The 23551-nt window shown below is 35.3% G+C and overlaps 1 protein-coding gene across 1 annotated transcript in view; it reads left to right on the forward strand.

Moving 5' to 3' along the window:
- Positions 1 to 23551, forward strand: part of MALRD1 (MAM and LDL receptor class A domain containing 1) — a 622346-nt gene that overhangs the window by 464633 nt on the left and 134162 nt on the right. The window contains 1 exon segment of the mRNA XM_090268028.1: positions 22687 to 22888. Coding sequence (XP_090124154.1) covers positions 22687 to 22888 — 202 coding nt within the window.

Raw genomic sequence — 23551 nt, forward strand, 5'->3', positions numbered from 1 at the left:
AACTAGGATGGTAAAAACATTACTATAAATTGCTATTGAACTATAAATTAAGTGGTGAGGGAAGGCACTGCATGAAACATAAAAGGTGACACTCAAGAGAAGGAGCTAATCTAATCTGACCTTCAAAACAGACTTTTCCTTTAGAATATAATAAAAGCTGAAAAAGAAAAGTGACCTCAAGTTGAAGAGTTATGCTGCTAAAAATTAAAATCATGTCACAATTTTAAGACACAGACGTGGGAATTTGCAAAAGAAGGTATTTCTTACACATGCTGACAAATGGTCTAGTTACAAAGTCACCTTGAGAAAGAACCAAAAATCAGCTTTGATTGGAAGTGTGGTTCCTAAGCTGATAGACATCTCAAAAAAAAATGCCATATTCAGTTAAAGCAACTTTTCTTTTAGGTTTTTATTTCATGAAATCTGTTCATCTATTTTCTTTATAGATTATGACTTTAATTCTTGGTTTAGGAAGTACTATCCTGCCATAATATATATATATATATATATATATATATATATATATATATATATATATATTCTTATTTATTTTAGTTTTATCTAATTTTTATTTCTACATTTAAGTTATTAATTCACTTATCATTCATTATGTGTATGTATGGTGAGAAGTCTGAAGCCCATAATTTTTGCCATTTGCAAGGCAGTTCCTGCACCACCATTGATTTAGTACTGTGTCCTCCCCCTGTTGATTTGACATGCTTTCATTATTATACCTTAAGTTTGCATATGCATTCATAAGTTTTCTCCAGGTGTATGATAGATTGGTTGCTTTTCAGTTTGATACAGAAATAGATAAAAGCACGGATAGACAATAGAAACAGAAATAAATCCTAATCCTCTACCTGCTTACTCACTATTATCTATTTAATTTGTCAATTTAGGAAAAAGGTGTTTTAAATTCCTCCAGTAGAATTACCAAAACCTCAGATTGTCTTTTTGTTTTCATCAGTTTCAGCCCTTTATAGTCCAAACCTATTTTGCTGAATGCATAAAGATTCAAGACAGCTATATCTGTTTGGGGAATTACAACTTTTATCAATATTAAATATTCCTCTTTATACTTTCCCTGAAATCTTTTTATTTGTTAATAACGATGTTCTTACCATTTTAAAAATAATGTTCTTAATATTTTACCCATCTCTTTATTTTTAATATTTCATGATACTTGGCTTTAATTCATCGTCGGCAGCCGTCCGTCTCGAGAGACGATGGTGTAGCTTCTTCAGAGTCTATCTGCACCGCCAAGAATGGCTGTGCAGTCCGACTCGGGAGTGACATGGTATCTGTCTCCTCCCGTGTTGAATCGACATCTTGCGATGACGCTGAAGCTACAGAGCCTGGGCAGGGTAATATGGAGGGTCTGCTGTTGCCCATGCAGCAGACACCCCCTCTCTTCGCAGCTGAAGGGTCCAAGGGAAAGACGGAGTCAATACAGCTTGGGTTCAGGTGCGCCGCAGGAGTTGCCGGTGTTGACTACAACGTCAAACCGCCTTAGGGACTCCGGCTCCGGATTTTCTGTCGGGGTTTACTCCCTTAGCCTTTCCCCTGAAGAGGTATGCCGCAAGGCAGCGGAGGTTTTTTGGAGTCAGAGTTTTCCTTCTCTGATGTACCCTGACTGGAAGATCGAACCAGCGACACTTAGCTCGCAGGCCGACGCTCAATCCACTGAGCTAAACCAGCCAGGGCTTTAATTATATCAGTTATAAACAGCATATTGGCTGGGTTATCTTTTGCCTGTAATATTAGCTTCTGTTTTTTATAAGTCAATTCAGTGGCTCAGTTGATTGGAGCATCCTCCCCATGCACCAAAACATCGCAGGTTCAATTCCTGGTCAGGGTACATGCCTAAATTGAGGATTTAATCCCCCATTGGGGCATATAAGGGAGGCAACCACTAGATTTTTCTCTCTCTCTCTCTTTTTCTTTATCTTTCTCTCCTTTCTCTCTCTCCCCCCACCTCCATTCCTGTCTCTCAAAAATCAATAAACATATACTATCCTCGAGTGAGGATTTAAAATATGTTTTAAGAATTGGAGACCTATTTTTGTATGTTTTCTATGTGTATTTTTTCTTGATTCATTATTTTTTCTTTTATATGTCTTTACTTGGATTGATTGGATATCTTTTGTTCTTGCTTATTCCTGGTATTTATAAATTTTAGTTGTATGTCTCTTTTTCTGAAGTGAACCCTTAATTGTTAGTAAATCCATTAAAATATCTATCCACTATCATTGAAAATTAATTGCATAATTCCAACCTACCCACTCCTAAAATAAATGAAGACCAATGACAAGACTATATTGACCTGGCTTATCCTCCCAAATGGCTCTATGTCTTGTTAAAATGACTGGTACATAAGGGCATAAATAATTCACCTATTCTCTTACTGATCATATTTTTTGAAATGCCTCACCAATATTTAATTATCAAGTAAAACTTTTACACTTATCTTTGCTCACCAGTCTTTATCAATTCCTATGCAATTACTATATTGAATTATTTTTGTTTGGTATGTCTATTAGTTTGCTAGGGCTACCATAACAAAATATCACAGACTAGGTGGCTTAAACAATATAAATTTATTTTCTCACATTTCTGGATGCTACTTGTTTATGATCGGTGCATCAACAGGTTTGATTTCTTCTGAATTCTCCTTCCTTGGCTAGCAAGTGGTATCCTTCTCACCGTGTCCTGATGTGAAGTTTCCTCTGTATGTGCTCATTTCTGGTGTCTCTTCTTGTGTCCATTTTTCTCTTCTTTTGAGAACACCAGCAAAACTGGAACCGAGCCCACCTCAATGGCCTCATTTTAATTTTATCACCTCTTTCTAGGTCCTGTCTCTTAATACTGTCCCATTTTTAAGTACTGAGGTTTAGGGTTCAACATATGAACACCAGGACAGGCACCTTCAGCCCATAATGACATGTTTTGTTCACACATATTCACACATTTCAGAAATAGTGCATACATGAGGTGGGGGTGGGGTAAGCGTTTTGATTTCTTCATTGACTGAAGATCTATTATGTACCCACATTGGAAAGATAGTTTGAGTGGATATAAACTTCTAGGTTCAAAATTATTATTTTTTAAGTTAGTGAAGGCATTGTTTCATTGTATTCTAATATTCATTATCTGTCTGCTTTATAGAAGACAGATGTCTGTCTGATTATCTCCTCCAGGATTTTACATATCATACTTTTCTCTCTGGAAGCAGGTACAACAATTTTTTTTTTTTTTTTTTTTATCCCTGGAACTCATAAATTCTCCTGGAAATTTGAAGGGCCCTCGTCATTTTTTATCACCAGGAGGTTTTCATCTATAATTTATGGGATTATCTCCTTCTGGAAAATCTATTAGACAGGTGTGTAAACTTCTGTATCTGTCCTTGCTGTCCTCTAACATGTATTCTCAAAGTTTTCATTCCTTTCATTCTTCTGGCACTGTAGTCTGATCACTTGGTTCAGTTTTCCAGTTCACTTTTTGATATTTAATCTGTATTGATTCAGCTCTTCAGTACATCTCTGGGGGTTTTGTTTTAGCAATCATGTTGTTAATTTCCAAAAACTCTGAATGCTTCTTTTTCTTATTATCCTGTTTTATTTTATATATATATATATATATATATATATATATATATATAATAGACATCCAAATCTCTCAAAGGAATTACTTTTATTTCTTTATTTATTGTCCCATTTATTCTATTAGCAATTTCCCTCAAGGTATTCTACTAGTATTCTGTTCAATTTAATGTCTCTCTTAGAATTTCCCTCACCTGTTCGGTTACTTACAATTGGTTTTATATTGCTACATGTGGATGAGTCTAAATTGAATAATATATATATATTTGTCTTCAACAAAGTAAGAAGTTTTATTCCCCTAATAGTGCATACCCATTCTGAATCAAGATCTCTGGCTTTATGCCACTCTGGTATAAAGGAAGACTTGCATTTCCAGTGGCTTGCATCTGTGGTGTAATAGTAGCTTGTTTATTTGTTGAGGAAGGAACACGTGCTTCATGGTAGTCACAAGGGATACCCCCTCATTCCAATGGTCCCAGTGCCCACTCATGGAAACTTATGAGTCAGATCTCTAACTTCAGCAGTATTTACCCACTCTGTGTGGTCTGGGTGTGAATGATAGATCAGCAACTCTTCACACAAGGGAGTGACCTGACTTCATATTTATAGTTTCTAGGTGAATTATTAGCTGGTGACACATGTACAGCTTGCTCTTTATGCTCCCCATCTTTTTAAGTTATTCCAGAATTCTGCCAAGGACAGTCACTTTTTTGATTGGTCTTTACTTCACCTGCAGGTGTTTGCAAGTTCCTCAGGTTTGCTTACATATCTTCATCAGTTTCCATTTGGTTTAAAACTTTCAGAAAGTTCTTGTTTTTTGTATGTTGGTAGCTATGCCCTTGATTTTCCAGTGCTCCTGTGGATTTATTTCAGTATTTTTCCTGTCTTTTCAGTGGAACATTCTTGAGAAGCATAGGTAAACATTTGTTTCAGTTAGCCATCAGAACCAAAAATCATTTTTTCAAATATTTATAATTTTGCAGAATGTGCTAAAAGAAAAATAAATCAACTCACTATTCCATTTTTTTTCAATTTGCTGTTTTGCCATATAAATTTTTTCCTTTTTGAGGGAAGGTGTTTTGAGGCCATTTTGAAGGTGGTCTGTATGTTACAGAACCCCTGGGCTCTTCCACTTGAAAACAAACCCACGGGCTCTTTAGTTAGGGGTCCGATTGCCCACCGCCAGAATTACAACTCTGAATATTATAGTTGAGTGAAAAGAAAATTGATTATTTAACAGTTACACATATCCTTGCCTCCCCTCTACTGAACCTAGCCAGTTTTAGGGAGGTCAGAAACACCGTTTCCCAACTTCCTAGGCACAGTTTAGCTTTACCAGCAGCTGCCAATCACTCAATCCGATTGGGGAGGTCCTTTCTGTGCTGTGGTGTCCTTCAGCACTCAATACAAAACCGCCTGGATTCTCAGCCTCCTTGCAAACTGTCTTCTTTCTGTAAACCGTGTGGCTCTCCTCTCCTCCAGAGCACCTCTGCGAACAACCGCCAGCGAGGGAGACAGCCCCAGAGCGCGCCCCCCCCCCCCCAAAGTGTTCGTAGCTGCCTATATATCCCTGACTTCGTCCTCTGATGCAGTGGGTGTTGCCAATAGTTCTGACCATTCACGGAACCCCACGTAGGCTCTGTGTGCTTTCCATACAATCACCTGGTTCAAGACTCCTCCCATCCACCTGAGGCCTTGGAAGCATCCAAGCAATTTTGCATAATGAAAGACACCAGCCATCAGCCTCAGGCATGTGGAGGCATTCTGAAAGCTGCTTCCTTCTCCCCATCCCCCAGCCTCAAACTCTAGGGATTTTTGGACTCCTCTGTTTCTGTAACATGTACAGTGATATTATTAGCTGGGAGAAAATAATGTGTAAGTATCAGGCTAATATTGAAAGCTACATAGGTCATTCTTCTATTAAGAGACATTTGGTTGGTGCTTTATTTCTGATTACAACTAAATAGCCTGCCTCTTTCAAAGAATGTGAGGGTATGTTGTAGAGCTAAATACAAATGTCATTTCAATTTCCACATGCATAGTAGCTGTAGTTTTTCTCAACTCTTCCTCCTCTGATTCAGCCAGTGATGTTCATTGCAAACCAAGTGATATTCAAAAGAGGCAATTAACTGCAATTCAGGAAACCTTTGTCATAGACCCAGCTTTCTAAGTTACCAATGACCAGAAACTTAAAAAATTTCTAAAACTCTCTGGTCTCATTCACCTTATTTAATGGATTCTGATTATGCTTTTTGAAAAACCTGATAAACCTGAAATTGCACCCTGAAATTATTTTTTAAATTCCACCAAAGTGTCAGCTTCTCATGATGAAATCATCCAGTTATTAACATAACTGATCCTACTGTATTAACTCTTTCTTCAAAATAGATAATAAATGATATATAATAGCAAGAACATGAATAATAATAATGAAGATATGTACTTAATGTTGATACTTAATTTATATGCATTATATTTATTTAAATTCAAACAGGTAGGTGTTAATATGTCCTCCATTCAATAGAGTAGAAATCAGGGTTTAAAGAGATTAAATAATTTAGACTAAAATATCCAATTAGTATTGGCAGAACCAGTATTAGAATTTGGATCCTAGACCCACTTTAAGTTCAGCCTTCTTATTGCTAGGTACGTTAAACACTGAAGGAAAATTTTATGCTTTTAAAATATTATAGATATGACCAGAAATGCCTCACTATACCACAAATAGTCACCAACCATGTTTGGATAGTCCTTTAAAATTTGGGTAGGGATTTCATGTGAATAAATTCATTGAGCTTGCTTTGAGATATTAGCAAACTGGTATTCTTAATCTCCCATCTCAAATAACAAAAAAACAAAGAAAAAGGAGTGATCTATTTCTTCAACCTTTAAAGATAGAGCTTAAATGTACAGTGTTCTTCAATTCATATTCTATATGTTCTAAGTTTATATATGTATGTAAAATCATATATATATATATTAACATGTATATATATATATATTAACATTTATCAGATATACAAGGGGTCTATCCATAAAAAGTCCAATCATTATTAATATAATAAGTATGGTTTGAGTGACATTGATGTAACCTGGTAGCCATGGAAAGTGGACTGGAACATGCATGTGTGAACAAGGACAACTTCACTGTCCTAATCAGTGGGAGCAGTAGATGCCCTTGAGTGACCATATGTACTGTGTGGCCATCACATTCAGAATGACTGAACAAGTAGAGCAAAAAATTTGCATCCAGTTTTGCATTAAGTTTGAACATCCCTCTGTACAGACTATTTGGATGATTCAGAAGGACACAGATGGGCAACCAGTGATTGACAGCTTCATCATGGCAATGTGCCCGCTCATGCCTCATATCTCATACAGAGTTTTTTGTGAAATATCAAATCACCCAGGTGATTTGACTTCTGGCTTTTTCCCAAGCTAAAAAAACTAAAATCACCTTTGAAATTGAAGAGATTTCAGACTGTTGATGAGATTCAGGAAAATGCGACAGGGCAGCTGATGGCGATTGGGAGAACTGAGTGAGGTCCTAAGGTGCCTACTTTGAAGAGGATTGAGTGTATTGTCCTGTGTACAATGTTTCTTGTATCTTGAATCTTCTCTAATAAATGTATCTATTTTTCATAGTACATGACTGGATAATTAGCTATGTTAAATTTCTTTTTTTAAGAGACCGTAGATTATTAATTCAGTGGCCTCCAAACCCAGAAAGAAAGTTTAGGTGATGATTTAGTATGAAAAAGTAATTATTTGTAAACAATAATTAGAGCATTACTAGTTCTTACTGCCTTTCCTGAATAATCCTGATTTTTGCAAGAAAATACACTGCTTTTTCAAGTAAAATAATAAATTTGCTAAGGTAGAAGTTGCACAAGGAGAAACATGAGATTCTACTTCTGCTTCCATTATTGACTAGGCCTTTATGAAGTTTTTAAAAGAAGGGTCTACAAAATCCTTTAAAAATACCCAAGTTCTTAAATTGTTAACTTAACTTCTTCATTCTTCCATTCTTTAGTAAATGTTTACTGAGCATCTCTTATGTACATGGCAGCATTCTAAACATTCAGTATACATAATTAAATAAAACAAACAAATTCCCCACCCTCATAGAATTTACACTATAATGGAGGAAGGAGATGACAATAATGAGGGAACTTGATAAATGAATCAGCTGAGTAGTCATTCTAAAGACTGTGTAACAAGGGAAACAAAAGCAAAAATAAACAAATGGGACTGCATCAAACCAAAAAAGTTTTGCACATCAAAGGAAACCATCAACAAAATGAAAAGACAGCTCACTGAATAGAAGAACATATTCACCAATGATATATCTGATAAGGGGTTAATAGACAAAATTTATAAAGAACTTATACAACTCAACACTGAAAAAATAATAATAATCTAATTTAAAAATGGGTAAAGGACCTGAATAGACACTTCTCCAAAGAGGACATACAGATGGCCAACAGACATATGAAAAGATGGTCAACATCACTAATCATCAGAGAAATGCAAAGTAAAACCACAAATATCCTCTCACACCTATCCAAATGCCTATCATCAATAGATCAACAAGTGCTGAGGAGGATGTGGAGAAAAAGAAACCCTTGTACACTGTTGGTAGGAATGCAGATTGGTGCAGCCACTGTAGAAAATAGTATGGAGTCACCTCAAAAAATTAAAAATGGGTCTGTTTTTATGACCCAGCAAACCCACTTCTGGGAATATATCTGAAGAAACCCCCATAACACTAATTCAAAAGAATATATGCATCCTTATGTTCATAGCAGTGTTATTTGCAATAGCCAAGAGTTTGAAGCAGCCCAAGTGCTCATCAGTAGATGAATGGATAAAAAAGCAGTGGTACATTTACACGATGGAATACTACTCAGCCATTAAAAAGAAGGAAATGTTACCTTTTATGACAACATAGGTGGACCTGGAAGATATTATTCTAAGTGAAATAAGACAATCAGAGAAAGACAAATATATGTTATTTCACTTATATGTGGAATCTAATGAATCAAATAAACAAACCAAATAGAAACAGACTCATAGATAGAGAACAGACTGACATCTATTAGAGGTAAGAGGGGTCATGGGTCTAAATGAAAAAAGTGAAGGGATTAAGCAAAAAGAAATCATAGACGCAAACAACAGCATGGTTATTACCAGAAGGAGATGGGGGTGGTGGGAGGTAGAAAAGGGTAAAGGGGGGATAAATGGTAATGGAAAGAGTCTTGACTTTGGGTGATAAACACAAAATACAATATACAGATGATGTATTATAGAATTGTACACCTGAAACCTATATAATTTTATTAACCAATATCACCCCAATGAATTTAATAATTTATTTTAAAAGACTGTAATAAAGTAAAGCAGAGTAAGAGGACTGTTGAAGTTGGGTATGGTCTCATTTATAAAAGCACAGTCAAAGTTGGCCACATTAAGAATACAAACTTTGAGCAAACCCTTGGAGGTGAGGGAGTGAGCAATATAAGTATGAACTCCAGATGGAGAACATTTCAGACAGAGAGAAGGAATAGTGCAAAGCTCCAAGCCTAAAGTATTGCTGGTGTTTAAGAGGACTGACAAGAGAGCTTGTGGCTAGAGCACAGGGAGGAAGAGTGTAATAAGACACAGAGGAAAGGGGTAGTGAGAGAAATCTTAAAGAAACTTTTGTACCATTGTAAGGACATTCTTATTAACTGTGCTTTGGGGCCTTGATTTAGGAAATTGTTATTAACTGAGTTCTTAAGTGCTTCCTTTGATACATTAATATACCTGGTCCTTTGATCATTCTTGCCTCTGATCAGGCAAATTGCTAGGTCTTTAAAGCAGGAGTTGGGGAAAGCAGTTGACATTGGCAGAATTAGAGATGAGGTGCCACCTGACTTTTTAAAATAGCTAAAATTAGAAAGTGTGATGGAAGGAGGGAAAGGAGGAGAGAGTGAGTAAATGTGTTTAGAGGACCAAGTGATCATTTGAATAATTGTTTTAATTGGCATTGAAATAGATGAGACATTTGTAGCTTTTCAACTAATTAAGCAATTGAGTGAATCAAAGCAAATAAGGAAAATTACATATTAGCTCTGTACTGTGTATATTTTTTCTTGCTTTTAATTAAAAAAGCTTTATTTTTTAGCCATTTTAGGTTTTCAGAAAACCAGAGCAGCATGCACAGACAGTTCCCATATATCCCCTTCCATTTCCCACCCCCAAGTTTCCACTATTATTAACATCTTGCATTATTGTGGACCATTTGTTACAACTGATGAGCCAATATTAATGCTTATTACTAATTAAAGTCTATAGTTTACATTTGGATTCACCTTTTCTGTTGTACATTCTATGGATTTTCACAAGTGTATAATGACATACTTATATCCAGAGTATCGTACTGAATGGTCCACTGCTCTAAAATTACCCTGTGCTCAACCTATTCATCCCTTCCTACCTCCAAGACACCCCAGGCAACCACTGATCTTTTTTACTGCATTTACAGTTTCACCATTCCCAGAAATTCATATAGTTACTGATACTTGAAATTTTACTTATTGTACCATGTTGGTGTGGCAGGCAGGGGTGGCAGGAGTCCTTCCCTGGACACAAGGGCCCTGCTGAGCTGTGCCCCACCCAGGTGCCAGGCCAGGCTCCACACAGTGCTGCTACTAAACCTGAATCACCCAGGGAGCCTCTGAGAGCTGTGACTGTCTGTCCCCTCTGCCGCAGACCAAGCCCTCTGCCCCATTCCCTAACCCTGGAAACCACCTGCCAAAGATCCCAGCCTGCTGATGAGGGACAGGAGAGACTGAATACAGGAGACCCTACAAAAACTGAAGCCTCTGCCAGCCTTGTTCATCCCCCTGGTTTCCAGGACAAAGCTGGATTTGAAACCCAGATACAGTTGCTAAGGCAAGGCTTGTGCCTGTGCCTCTTAACCATTTGACTATTTCTCTGTCCCTCCGTTTGTCTGCTTGTCTATCTAGGTCACTCCTGTCTGTCTGCTGTTGGTCTATTCCCGGGAAGCTCATCACTTCAAGGCCTTGGCAAACTGCCACTCTGCCCATAATATTAGCCATAAACTAATCTCATTTTTAAAAAGAAAGCATAATCCAAGACCAGCTAGATTTTCTCTATGTCATCTTCTAGAAGTTTTATAGCCTTTTCACATTGGCTTCCTTCACGTAGAAATATACACTTAAGTTCCTTCATGTCTTTTTTTGTCTTGATAGCTCATTTTTCCTTCATCACTGAATAAGATGCCAGTGTATGGATGTACCAGATTGTGTTTATCCATTCACCTATTGAAAAACCTCTTAGTTGCCTCCAAGTTTTGACATCATGAGTAAAGTTCCTATGAACATTCACATGCAGGTTTTGGTGCCAATATAAGTTTTCAGCTCTTTTGGGTAAATTCCAAGGAGTACAATTGCTAGATCATATGGTAAAAGTATGTTTAGTGTTACAAGAAACTGAAAAATTGTCTTCTAAAGTGGCTGTATCAATTTGCATTCCCACCAGCAATTATAGAGTTCCTGTTGCTCCTCAAGAGCATTTGGTGTTTTTAGTGATTTGAATTTTAGGTGTTTTAATTTACTTTTCCTTGATGAAGTACAATGTTGAATATCTTATGTTTATTTTTCATCTGTATCACTTCTTTGCTGAGGTGTATGTTCAGATATTTTGTGTATTTTTTAAATTGGGTAGTTTGGTTTTTTAATTTTTGAGTTTTAAAAGGTTGTTATTTATTTTGAATTAGAGTTCTTTATCTGATATGTGTCCTAAAATATTTTCTCCAGTACCTGAATTGTCTCTTCATTCTCAAATCAGTGTCTTTCACAGAGCAGAAGTTTAAATTTCAATGAAATCCAACTTATTGATTTTCTCATTCATGGCTCAAGATTTTGGTTTTGTATTTTAAAAAATCATTGTGAAAACAAGGTCACCTGGATTTTCTCCTATATTATTGTCTAGAAGTTTTTTGTTTTGTGATTGCATTTTAGGTCTCTGAACCCTTTTGAGTTAAATTTGATGAAACATTGAAGCTTTGTGTCTAGAATCATTTTCTCAATGTGGATGTCTAGTTGTTCTAGTACCATTTGTTGAAAACACTAAACTTCCTCAATTAATTACCTTTGTTCCTTTGTCCAAGATCAGTTGGCAGTATTTTGTGGGTCTGCCCAGGCTCTTACTTCAGTTCCCTGGATTAGTTTGTCCTTTCACCGTCCCACACTGTCTTTATTACTGTAACTTTACATAATGTTTTTCACTCAGGTAGTGTCAGTTCTCTGACTTTGTTCTTTTCCTTCAGTATTATGCTGGCTATTTTAGGTCTCTGCCTTTCTATATAAACTTTGCAATATTTATCAATAGCCTCAAAATAACTTGTTGAGATTTAGACTAGGATTGAATTGAATCTATATATAGATTCATCAATTTGGGCAGAACTCACATCTTGATAGTAATGAGTCTTCTTCGTAGAATACCATACATTTATCTAGATCTTTGGTTTTTATTTCCATCAGTTTTATAGTGTTCTTTATATGGATCATGTATTTTTGAGTTATACTTATACACATACTTCTTTTTTCAGTGCTAATATAAGTTGTACTATATTTTTTATTTTAAATTCAGTTCATTGTTGGAATATAAGAAAATAATTGACTTTTGTGTGTTAAACTTGTGTCTTGTAACCTTGCTATAAGTTGCTTTTTAGTTTCAGGAGTTGCTGATTCTTTGGATTTTCTACATAACCATGTCACTTGCAAGCAAAAGCATTTTTATTTCTTCATAATGAGTATACCTCTTATTTCCTTTTCTTCACTTATTGCACTTGCTAGGATTTCTAGTACAATGTTGAGTAAAAGCACTGAGAGCAGACAATCTTGCTTGTTTCTGATTTTAGCAGGAAAGTATCTAGTTTCCCACCATAAAAATGAGGTTAACTGTAAGTTCTTTGTAGATGTTCTATATCAAATTGAAAAAAATTTCCTTCCTATTCTTAGTTTCTGAATAGTTGCTATTGTAAATGGGTTAGGGATTTTGTCAGATTTCTACATCTATCTATATAATTATATGATTTTTTTCTCTATCCTACTGATGAGATAGATTACATTAATTGATTTTCTAATGTTTAACAACCTAAGATATATGGGATAAACCCCTCCTGGTGATTGAATATAATTTTTTTCATACATAGTTGGATTCAATTTGCTAACATTTTGATGAATATTTTGCATCTACGTTCATCAGAGGTATTAGTGTGTAGATTTCACTTTTGGTTATGCCTCTGTCTGCTTTTGTTACTACGGAAAATCTGGCCTCACAGAATGAATTTGGAAAAGTTCCCTCTGCTTCTATTTTGTGTGTATGATTGTGGGCAATTGACATAATTTCTTTCTTAAATGTTTGCTGGAATTCACCAGTGAACCCACCAGTCCTGCTTCTATTTTGGAAGGTTATTAGTAATCAATTTATTTTGTTAATAAATATAGTCTTGTTTAGATTATCTAATTCTTCTTCCCTGAGTTTTGGTAGATAGTACTTTCAAGGAATTGATCAGTTTCATGTAGATTATCAAATTTGTGGGCCTAGGGTTATTAATAATGATCCCAATTATCCTTTCAGGAGATTAACAGTGATGGTTCCTTTTTCATTTCTGATATTTTTTGTCTTTTTTTCCTTAGGTAACCTTGAAATTTCATTGCTCTTTTCAAAGAACCAGCTTCGATTATTGATTTTAGAGCTTTATTATATTTCTACTGTATGCATTTAATTCTATAAAATTTTCCTATAAGTGTTGTCCCAAAAAGTTTGGTGAGATGCATTCTCATTTTCATTAACCTGAAATACCTCTAGTTTTTCTTATGACTTATTCTTTAACCCATGTGTTATTGAGAAATATGTTGTATAATCTCCAAATATCTTGAGATTTCCCAGCTATTTTCCTGTTATTAATTTCTCATTAAATTACATTATAATCTGAGAGCATATATTATATGGTTTCCATCCTTTTAAATTTGCTACAGACTCTCTTATGACCCAGAATGTTGTCAGTCTTGGTGAGTATTCCCTGTGACTTTGAGAAGAATGTGTATTTTGCTGTTTCTGGATGAAGTAGCCTATAGATGTAGACTAGATCCAGTTGATTGATGCTATTAAGTTCAACTATGCCCTTACTAATTTGTTGCCTTTTGATCCATCAGTTATGGATAGAGGGATACTGATAGGTTCATTCATTTCTCCTTGAAGTTCTACCAGTTTTTGCCTTGTTTGATGCTGTTGTTAGGCGCATATACATTCAGGACTGTTATGTCATCTTAGAGAATTGATCACTTTCTTATTATGTAATATTTTTTGTCCCTAATAACTTTCCTTTCCCTGAGGTCTATGTGCCCAAAATTAATATTGTTTTGCCAGCTTTCTTTCCATTAATATTATCATGGTATGTCTTTCTCCATCTTTTTACTTTTAATCTATTTGTGTCTTTATATTTAACTTGGGTTTCTTGATTTTTCATCCACCCTAACAACCCCTGTCTTTTAAGTGGTGCATTTATAAACCGCATTTAAAGTGATTATTGATAGTTGAATTAAAATCTAGCATATTTCTTATTGTTTTATGCTTATTGACCTTCTTCTCTTTTTTTGTCCCCACTCTTTTTTGCCTTACTTGTTTTAATTTGACATTTTATATGGTTTTTTAATCCTTTCTTAGCATATCAATACATCTCTTAATCTTTTTTAAAGATTTTATTTATATTAAGAGAGGAGGGAGAGGAAAGAGAATGAGAGGAAGAGAAATATCCACATGAGAGAGAATCATGAATTGTTTGGCTCTTGCATGCACCCCAACTGAGAACCAAACCTGCAACCCAGGCATGTGCTCTGACTGGGAATTGAATCAGCAGCCTTTTGCTCTGTGAGGTGACACCCAACCAAATGAGCCACATGGGTCAGGGCTTAATCTTATTTTATTGTTGGCTCATGACTTTGCAATTTGCATTGATAAATAACCCAAGTCCACTTTCAAATAACACTATACCACTTCATGGATAGTTCAAGTAACTTATAACCTAGTATTTTTAGCTCCTTCCTCCTATTTCTCATAAAATTCTACCATTTATTTTACTTACCCAATAACTAAAATAACTGAATGTATTCTTGCTATTACTTTGAATAAACTTATTTATTAGATCAGTTAAAATATGAAAACTAAAATATTTAATTTACTTCGCTAATAATTGTCTTCATGTAGATATCTCATTTTCTGAACGATGTCATTTTTTTTCTTTCTGAAGAACTTCTTTTAACTTTACTTGCAAGGCAGGTCTACTAGCAAAAAACATCCTCAACTTTTGTTTGAGAAAATCTTTATTTCTCTTTAATGTTTATGGATAATTTTGCTGGTACATAATTCCACATTGAAAAATTTTTTTCTTTCAACACTTTTCAAAAAAAAATAAGTATATTTTATTGATTAGTTGTTACAGTAGTGCCAATATTTTTCCCTTTGCTCCTCTCTGCTCAGTAACCCCGTTCCCTCCAGCAATCCCACCCCCTTAGTTCATGTCCATGGATCCTGCATACAAATTCTTTGGTTTTTTCCCTTTCCTACACTATTCTTAACTTCCCCCTGTCTATTTTGTATGAACCGATTATGCTTCTTAGTCCCTGCACCATTTCCCCATTTCTCCCACTCCCGGCTCCCAGCTGATTACCCTCCAAATAATCCCCATACCTAAGATTCTGTTCCTATTCTGCTTTGCTTAGTTGGATTTTGTTTTTATTTTTTAGATTCAGTTGTTGATAGTTGTAAGTTTGTTGTTATTTTAGTGTTCATAGTTTTGATCTTCTTTTTCTTAAATAAGTCCCTTTGACATTTCATATAATACAGCTTGGTGATGAAGAACTCCTTTAGCTTCTCCTTGTCTGGGAAGCACTTCATCTGCCCTTCCATTCTAAATGATAGCTTTGCTGGATAGAGGAATCTTGGTTGTAGGTTGCTTTTCATCACATTGAATACTGCTTGCCAGTCCCTTCCTGCATGCAAAGTGTCCTCTGAGAAATCAGCTGATAGTCCTATAGGCAACCCCCTGTAAGCAACTCTCCACCTCTCTCTTGCTGCCCCCAGAGCTCTGTCTTTATCTTTTACCTTTGGAATCTCAATCATGATGTGTCCTGGTATGGTCCCCTCTGGGTCCAGTTCACCTGGGACCCTCCGTGCTTCCCAGACCTGTATGTCCATCTCCTTTGCAAAATTTGGGAAGTTTTCCTCATTTTTTTCAATTCTTGCTTCCTCATTCTGCACTGGTTGACTGTTTTTTTCTTCCTTATGTTTCAGATCATTGATTTGACCCCCGGTTTCCTTCCCTCCATCATTGCTTTTATGTGGATTTTCCTTCATTTCACTTAGCATAACCTTCATTTCTTCTGTTATGCATTTGCCATACTCATGCATATATGTCAAACTTGTGAGCATCTTTATCACCAGTGTTTTGAATTCTGTGTCTGTTAGGTTGTCTATCTCCTCATCTGTTAGGTTGGCTATCTCCTTGTCACTTAGGTCTCCCACTGGAACTTTGATCTGTTTCCCCTTTTGGGCCATACTTCTCTATCTCCTCATTCTGACAGGCTCCTGTGTTTGTTTGCCTCTGTGTCCCAGGTAGAGCTGTTGCTCCTGTTATGTTGTAAGGGATGGAGCCTTAGGGATTCGTCAATACAGGTGACCTGTTTCACCGTGTTGTGGCGCTGTATGTGGGGAGGGGTCCGAGAGGGAACAACGCCACCTACCCAGTACTCACCCCTATTTCCAGGCACCTCTCCCACTTCCACACCAGACTGGGGCCCTCTAGTTGCTGCCCTGGCTGTCATTCCCAGAATGGGTGGGTCTGTGGATGTTGTAGGACCATGGGGGACCTTTAAACTAGCAGACTCTGGTGAGACCAGCAGTTTCTGCCTCCACCCCAACCCCCACCGGTCTGCATAGTCAGAAGCAATGAGTCTTGATTTTCCCAGATGCTGGAATCGTGGGCTGCAAGTTCCGGTGAGGATCTGGGAATGCTCCCCAGGTGTCCCTCCTGACTTTTTAAAACATGTAACTGCTGCCACCAACATCGCGTGCTCTCCACTCCTCCTACCTATCTGGATGAGTATTTCTTCTTTATATCTTTGTCTGTTGGACTTCCATGCAGCTTGATTTTCTGGAACTTCTGGTTGTTTCTAGTTTTGAGGTAGTTGTATTTCTTCTTAGTTGTGGAGGGAGACACAGCATGTCTGTCTATGCCTCCATCTTGGCCCGGAGTCTTTCAGCACTTTTAATGTTACATTTCACTATGTCTTTTTGTTTGCATTCTTTATGAAAAGAAGTTTTATGTAATTCAAACTTCCTTTGGTTTCCTCAGGATTTTCTTTGTATATTTGATTCTCTCCAATTAGAATATCTAGGTGTAGATAAGTAACAGTTTGGTACTTATCCTGTGTGGTGTTCTCAGATCTTCCAAGATCTGAGGTTTATTGTCTGTTATTAATTTTAGAAAAGTGTCATTCATTATTACTTTAAATATATATATATTTTTTGTTCTTTCTCTCTTCTTCTGCTATTTACATTATGTATGTGATTACTTTTGTAACAAGTCCACAGTGTTTGGATAGTCTGCTTCGTTTTTTTCAGTCTTCCTCTTTTTTTTAAATTTTAGATTAAGTTTCAACTGACATACCTTTAAGATCACTAATTCGTTCCTCTATTGCATCCACTATATTGATATGCCCATCAAAGGCAAACTTTATTTCTGTTAGACTGCTGTTATTTCTAGCATTTCCCTTTTGATTCTTTCTAGAGCTTCCAGCTCTGCTTAAATTACCCATCCATTCTCATGTCTTTTTCATTTTTGCCGTACACTCTTAGCTAATTAGCCATATTTAGGTTCTCTATCTTATGATTTCAACATTTTTACATATCTAAATCTGGTTCTGATATTTGCTCCATCTCTTGAAACTGTGTTTTTTGTCTTTCAGTATGCCTTGTAATTTTTTGACAGCCTAACATGATGCACTGGATTAGAAGAATTAAACCTTCAGTGTGAGGTTTCCTGTTTATCTTTGTTATAAGTATAGTCTTTGTCTGTCCTTCCTGCTGTTTTGGGGTTTCCAGAGAGATTTTTTCCAAAATAAGGTCTGCGATCTGCTGTTCTTGCAGGTGTATTTGTTATTACACAGGAACCCTACTTATGTGTTGGTAAGTTAGGGGGTAAGGGAAACCTTTTTATAGGCCTATGATTAGGTCTCAGTTTTTCATTGATTCTTTTAGTGGCCCTGGGTTATATCCTTCACAATTGCCTTTCAGATGTTTTTTCCTTCTTAGGTAAGACAGGAAGGCTAGAGCTGGCTGGAATTGCTTATTTACTTTTTTCCACATGGAAAACTACCAGAGGCGGCAGCTGGATTTTTTTTTTTCCCTCCAATTTGTTAGGCTCGGGTAAACTCTAGTAAATCAGGCTCTTTTAAAATAGTTCATCTTGAGGGCAGGTCTGGCTAAGAAGAATTGAATGCTGGCTATATTTCAAAATGGTCTCATTCCCCTTTCTCCTACCAAAAGGTTGAGGGAATTTTTCTCTGTTTTTTTTTTCTTTTTCTTTTTTTCTTGATGTAGGAAAGTTGTAGGACTCTTAGAGCTCAGGCTTTCAGAAATATGGGGTTCCCACCAAGAATGTTTTAACTTTCAAACTTGTCTACAGTGAGCCTCCCACAATTCATTAATTATAGATCATGTTTTCTTACCCCACCACTGGTTTCCACAGGAATTTCTGTCCTGGGCTTTTGTTCTGGTGAGTTTTAACTCTCAGTATCCACTGATCTCTGTCTTCAAATTTGGGGTCAGTAGTCATAATTACTTGGTGACCTCAATTTTCTGATAGATCTAAGAAGAGTTGTTGATTTTCATTTTTTTCTTATCTTGAGGACCAGAGTTATGGTTTCCAAGCTCTTTACATGCTGTACACATGTGAAGAATTGTTTAATCTGTCTTTCCATCACTAATCTTAGATCTATAGAGAACAATCAATAGTCTTACCTCTATGCCTACACAGGTGTTAGGGTTCATATAACAATATATGTGAATGTGCTAAATTTTCATTAATGTGGCAACACCGTTGTTGTGTCTGTCCTTTATTAAATGAGTTCAAAACCTTATAGCCTCTCCTCTTTGAGGAAATTTCCTTGTTTGTCACTTTTGATTATTTTCTTCTTATATAAAATTTGAGTGTTTTCAAATGAAAACCTGAGAAACTGTGAACTAAGGATTAAGCATAACTCAGTTCACTGCTTTGCCCCATCAGTGGTGATTAAGGAGCAGATGCCTAGCAGTAGATCTGAGAGTAGCAGGGGCCAAGTAAACCCAACATTTATTCTTGCTAATGTATTTTATATGTTAATTTTAATGAACTAAATACATAAAAAAGTGTTTTTGACATCCAGAGTTGTCCATTCAAAGACTCTAAGTCACCACCAGTCCCTGCCTTCAATGTTACAAGCACCCAGAGATTCTTAATAGCTGCAGAGAGGAACTTCAGCAAAAGCTACTAATCAATTTCTTTTAATTCTTTACCTGGAAAACCTAGATACATGGCTATTGTATCTCAGATATTCATAATTTTCTGAATTTAATCATTAACACTCACATTTTCTATTACCTCTTCGTATCTGTTATCACATGTTTTTCTCCAAAAGTATATTTACTTAAGTGCTAAGAGATTGCTTCCTCAAAAATTTAACATACACTTAATTGGATAACATGTATTTAGATAATATTTTATTTTATATGTTGATTTAACAAGTTTTCTTCAACTTCTTTCCTGCCCTAAACTATAAGCAGTTGCTTTGTCTTTACCATCCTTGAATATAATATTTATTAAAATATATAAACTTCATTTTAATATCTTTATTTGTATATTTCTTAAATCCATACTATTTTTATTAAAGGCTCATGATAAATTATTATTTTACAATATATAACCTTGACTATTAATATGTTTATGAGTATTTGTTCAACCAAAATTTAGAGTTTCAAAACAGAAGTAGCCACATTGTTCACCCAGCAGGTGACTTTTATTTGAAAACTATTTCAAATAATAAGTTATTGTTCCAGGATGAGTTAGCTTTTCAGTAAAATGTGTGTACTGAAATACTTGTACATAATTAGAAACACATAAAATTATAATTAATTACTTTTAAAGGACATTAATCGTTTTTCTTTTCAAATAGATGTTTAAAAGTGTTTTTATTTTTAATCTTCTTGAGAGTTATCACACACACAAAAACTATTAAGAGACAATGAATTTTATTTCTATTGAAAAAGAAATTCATACTATAATTTTAGCCTTAGAGTGTTTCTCATTGACCAAAATTATATGGAGTCCTTAAATGACCATCCTAGTTTTTTCATTGGCCATTGTGGCTGCAGAAACACTTGACATCACATAAAGTTGTCCAACTTTATACATTGATGGTATTATAAATACATGTTAGGATTGAAACATCCCATGAACTTTTTAAAGAGTTTTATTGAAATTAAATAACTTGTTAGTGAAGTAGACCACAATTTATTTGGACTATACTAAGGTAAAATAGTGAGATAAGAGAGTTAATGCTATGATGGGGCGTATTGGGGGATAGGGGAGTTGGGGGCATTCAGGAGAAGTCATGGTGATGTTTTAAGAAGTAGAGTAAAATGACAATGGAAGAAAATGGAATTTGTCAAGAGTATGTAGGATTGATTGAAGATTTAAAAGACTGAAAGGAGAGAATAAAATAAAATGTGTAAATAAAATAAATACATTAATAAATAAAATACATATATTCTAGGATTTGTAGAAAACAGTTTTGTATTATATTTTCATGTAATTGGTTTTTTTGAACTGATTTTCCCAGGAATAGACTTACAAAATAAATAAAATAAAGCTATTTATTTTAAAGTCTTTGTGAACTAACCCAGGATTTATGCAAAAAAAAATCCCTCAATTTAGTTTAATTTTGTAGCATTGTCCTGCTATCAAGTTGAACTGAAAGCTTCATACCTTTCTATTTTTAAGTTTTAAAAAATTGGGACACTGGCCAGGTGGTTCAGTTTGTTGGAGTGCCATCCTGTACACCAAAGTGTTGTGAGTTCTATCCCATAGGGTGCATGGGGGAGGCAACTGATCAATGTTTCTCTCTCACATCAATGTTTCTCTCTCTTTTTTTCTCTCTCTCTCTCTCTCGTTTCCTCTCTCTGTAAAAAAATCAGTAAACATATCCTAGGTGAGATTTATAAAACAGGGGGAATTTGCATAAATATGATAACTAAGTACCCACAAAATCCTGAAGCTTAAGACTCTTGGGGATGAGTGTTTGCTTATGTGTGAGACTGAAAACGATCTGTTGACCCAAATTCCTTTCCATGTTGAGTCTTAGCATATTTCATTTATTGAGAAATCAATATAAAAAAGTAATTTTTGCTTAAGAATTGTCTGCTTTTCCAATATATTGGTGTTAAAGTCTCACTTTTCAGATTTTCAAACTGTGCGAGTTTTCTATTTTTCTTCATTCTATTCATCTTGATTTATTTTTGGTGTTATGTTTAACTTCCATTAACAGTTGAGTTTCTGACTTGACCTCAGTCTTTATCGCCGTGGTGAACATTGACAATATGCTTCATTTCTGAGTCTGGATTATGGGGCACTTCTTGGTAGTATTTCTGGTCAACTCCTTATAATAGCATGCATTTTGGATACATTTTTATGGGGTAAATTTTCTGTAGATAAATTTTGACACTGAGAAAAAAGTAAGAAAGTAAAATTTTTCAAAAAAGGGGAGTGTCATTGGATAAAAAGTCTATTGCAATGGAAGAAAATTATATCCATGTGTGTTTTCTGGATCTTAGTTTTCTCATAAAAAAACAAGAGCATTATAAGTAATTGCTAAAATACATTACAAACCCTATATATACATACACATAGCATCTGGGGAGCTGAATAAATTTCAGTAAAAAAGAAAATATAGAAAAATATTTTTCAACTTTACCTTTTTGCTGTTTAAATACAAATTTTAAAGAGAGGTATAAATTACAGCTTTTTGGTTTTGAAATACTTTTACTGTTTAAAAAAATGATTAAAACTTGACATAGTGGTTGGTTTCAAAGCTAACTGAATTCCTATTTCATCTCTTCTTTGTTGAATCTGTTAGTCCTTGAACTTTAAAACATCCTGAATATTGATATTAGTTAATTCAGAAAGATTTTTCTGTCAAAATGTTAAATATTTTCTGCATATTACTTTGGTTTCTGAAATAACTTGAGAACCCTCATAGTCATTTACTATGAAGACTTTCTTTTCCTCTAGTAATATGACCTTAGCCAAACATAGATGATGTTCTCTAGCAGTGACAAATTCTAGTTGTATACCACCTCCAGCTTTTCAGATGCTTAAAATAGTTAGTTTTTACCATGTCCAGTTTGATACACAGAAATTAATATGACAAAACCAAAGGTTTAATTAACCAAAGAACATATAACATCCATGGGCTTACTTTAAAATCACAGTATGTGCATATAGAAAATATTACAGTCAAGGTTGAGCTGTTACATTGCCAGATTCCATTCTTTCATTAGCAACCTGGATGCCCATGAAGAGCAGAATTAGGATTCAAATGCAGGCAATCTGGCTTCAAGTTTGCCCTCTGAACCACCAAACCATCGTTTTGAGATGATGGGTTTATCACATGGACTATTAAAGGAAAGAACTAATCATATTTTAACCTGCAGCAGCTGAGAGGGTATATTATATATAAATAAAATTAGTTCTCACATGTCAAAAATATGCAAACATCAAGTCAGTTTAGAGTACCCTCCAGGCCTCCTTCATTCTTAAACACCATGGAAACAAGCAAAAACTAATCAGTAGTGATTCATATTGAGAAGATTCTGCTGCCTTGGGTAGAAGATGCCCAAGTACACTTCTAATACCCAAAACATAAATAGTTGCTTTTTCTCTTTTTTTTTTTTTTTTTTTTTTTTTACCCACTATTAGGTGTATACCATTGAGGAATCTAAACTAAACATCCCAGTGTGGATGGTGATTGGAAGTAAAAGAAGTGGTTGGTTGTACGGACATATACATCTCCCCAGTAACAGTCCATTTAAGGTGGCATTTGAAGCTGATTTGAGTGGAAACGAAAACATCTTTATTGCCCTTGATGACATCTCCTTTACCCCAGAATGTGTATTTGGAGGTAAATGATTCCTTCAGAAAATGGAATGTACATGTATTGTTTTTATACCTAAAGACAGAAGAATTGGGACTTTCTGAGGAATTGCATTTCTTTCCTGGTTCAGTCCTAGTCATATGTTGAAGAAAAGAGCAGTCTGTGTTTTAGGAGGTAAAGTCTTCTGCCCATAACACTTCACTATAAAGTTTTCGTGTCATCTGGGAAACAAAATAACTGACTAAAGTACTTTAAAATACATGGCAGAAATTTAGTTTCATTAATATAGCTCTACCGTCTACTTTCTTTATATCTAAGATTTACAGAAACTGCTCAAGGTAAAGATCCCTCTGGCCACGTGTTATATTCCAGACTGTAATTGTCCACCCATATTAACTTTTACCCTTCCCTGGGCTCTTTCCCTTCTGTTTCTACTCCAATCTAGAATTCTTACTCAATGAAAACAAAAATCCTATTATTAACTTTTTATAAAAAATCATCCCCTTAACTTGAATCTGAATTTCTGCAGCTTAAGTTGTTCTAATTAAGTGGCTATTTGTTGTCCTATAAATTTAGTCTTTAAAATTTCACTGCTAGACAGTAGGGATATTGTCTTTCTCCTACTTGATGACTCTTCCAAAATTTTGTTCTTCTAGCTACACATCTGGGTTCTTACTTTTTTCATGATTT

The sequence above is a fragment of the Furipterus horrens genome, unplaced genomic scaffold (genome assembly GCF_987537825.1).
Source record: "Furipterus horrens unplaced genomic scaffold, mFurHor1.1.pri manual_scaffold_2, whole genome shotgun sequence".
Classification (NCBI taxonomy): Eukaryota; Metazoa; Chordata; class Mammalia; order Chiroptera; family Furipteridae; genus Furipterus; species Furipterus horrens.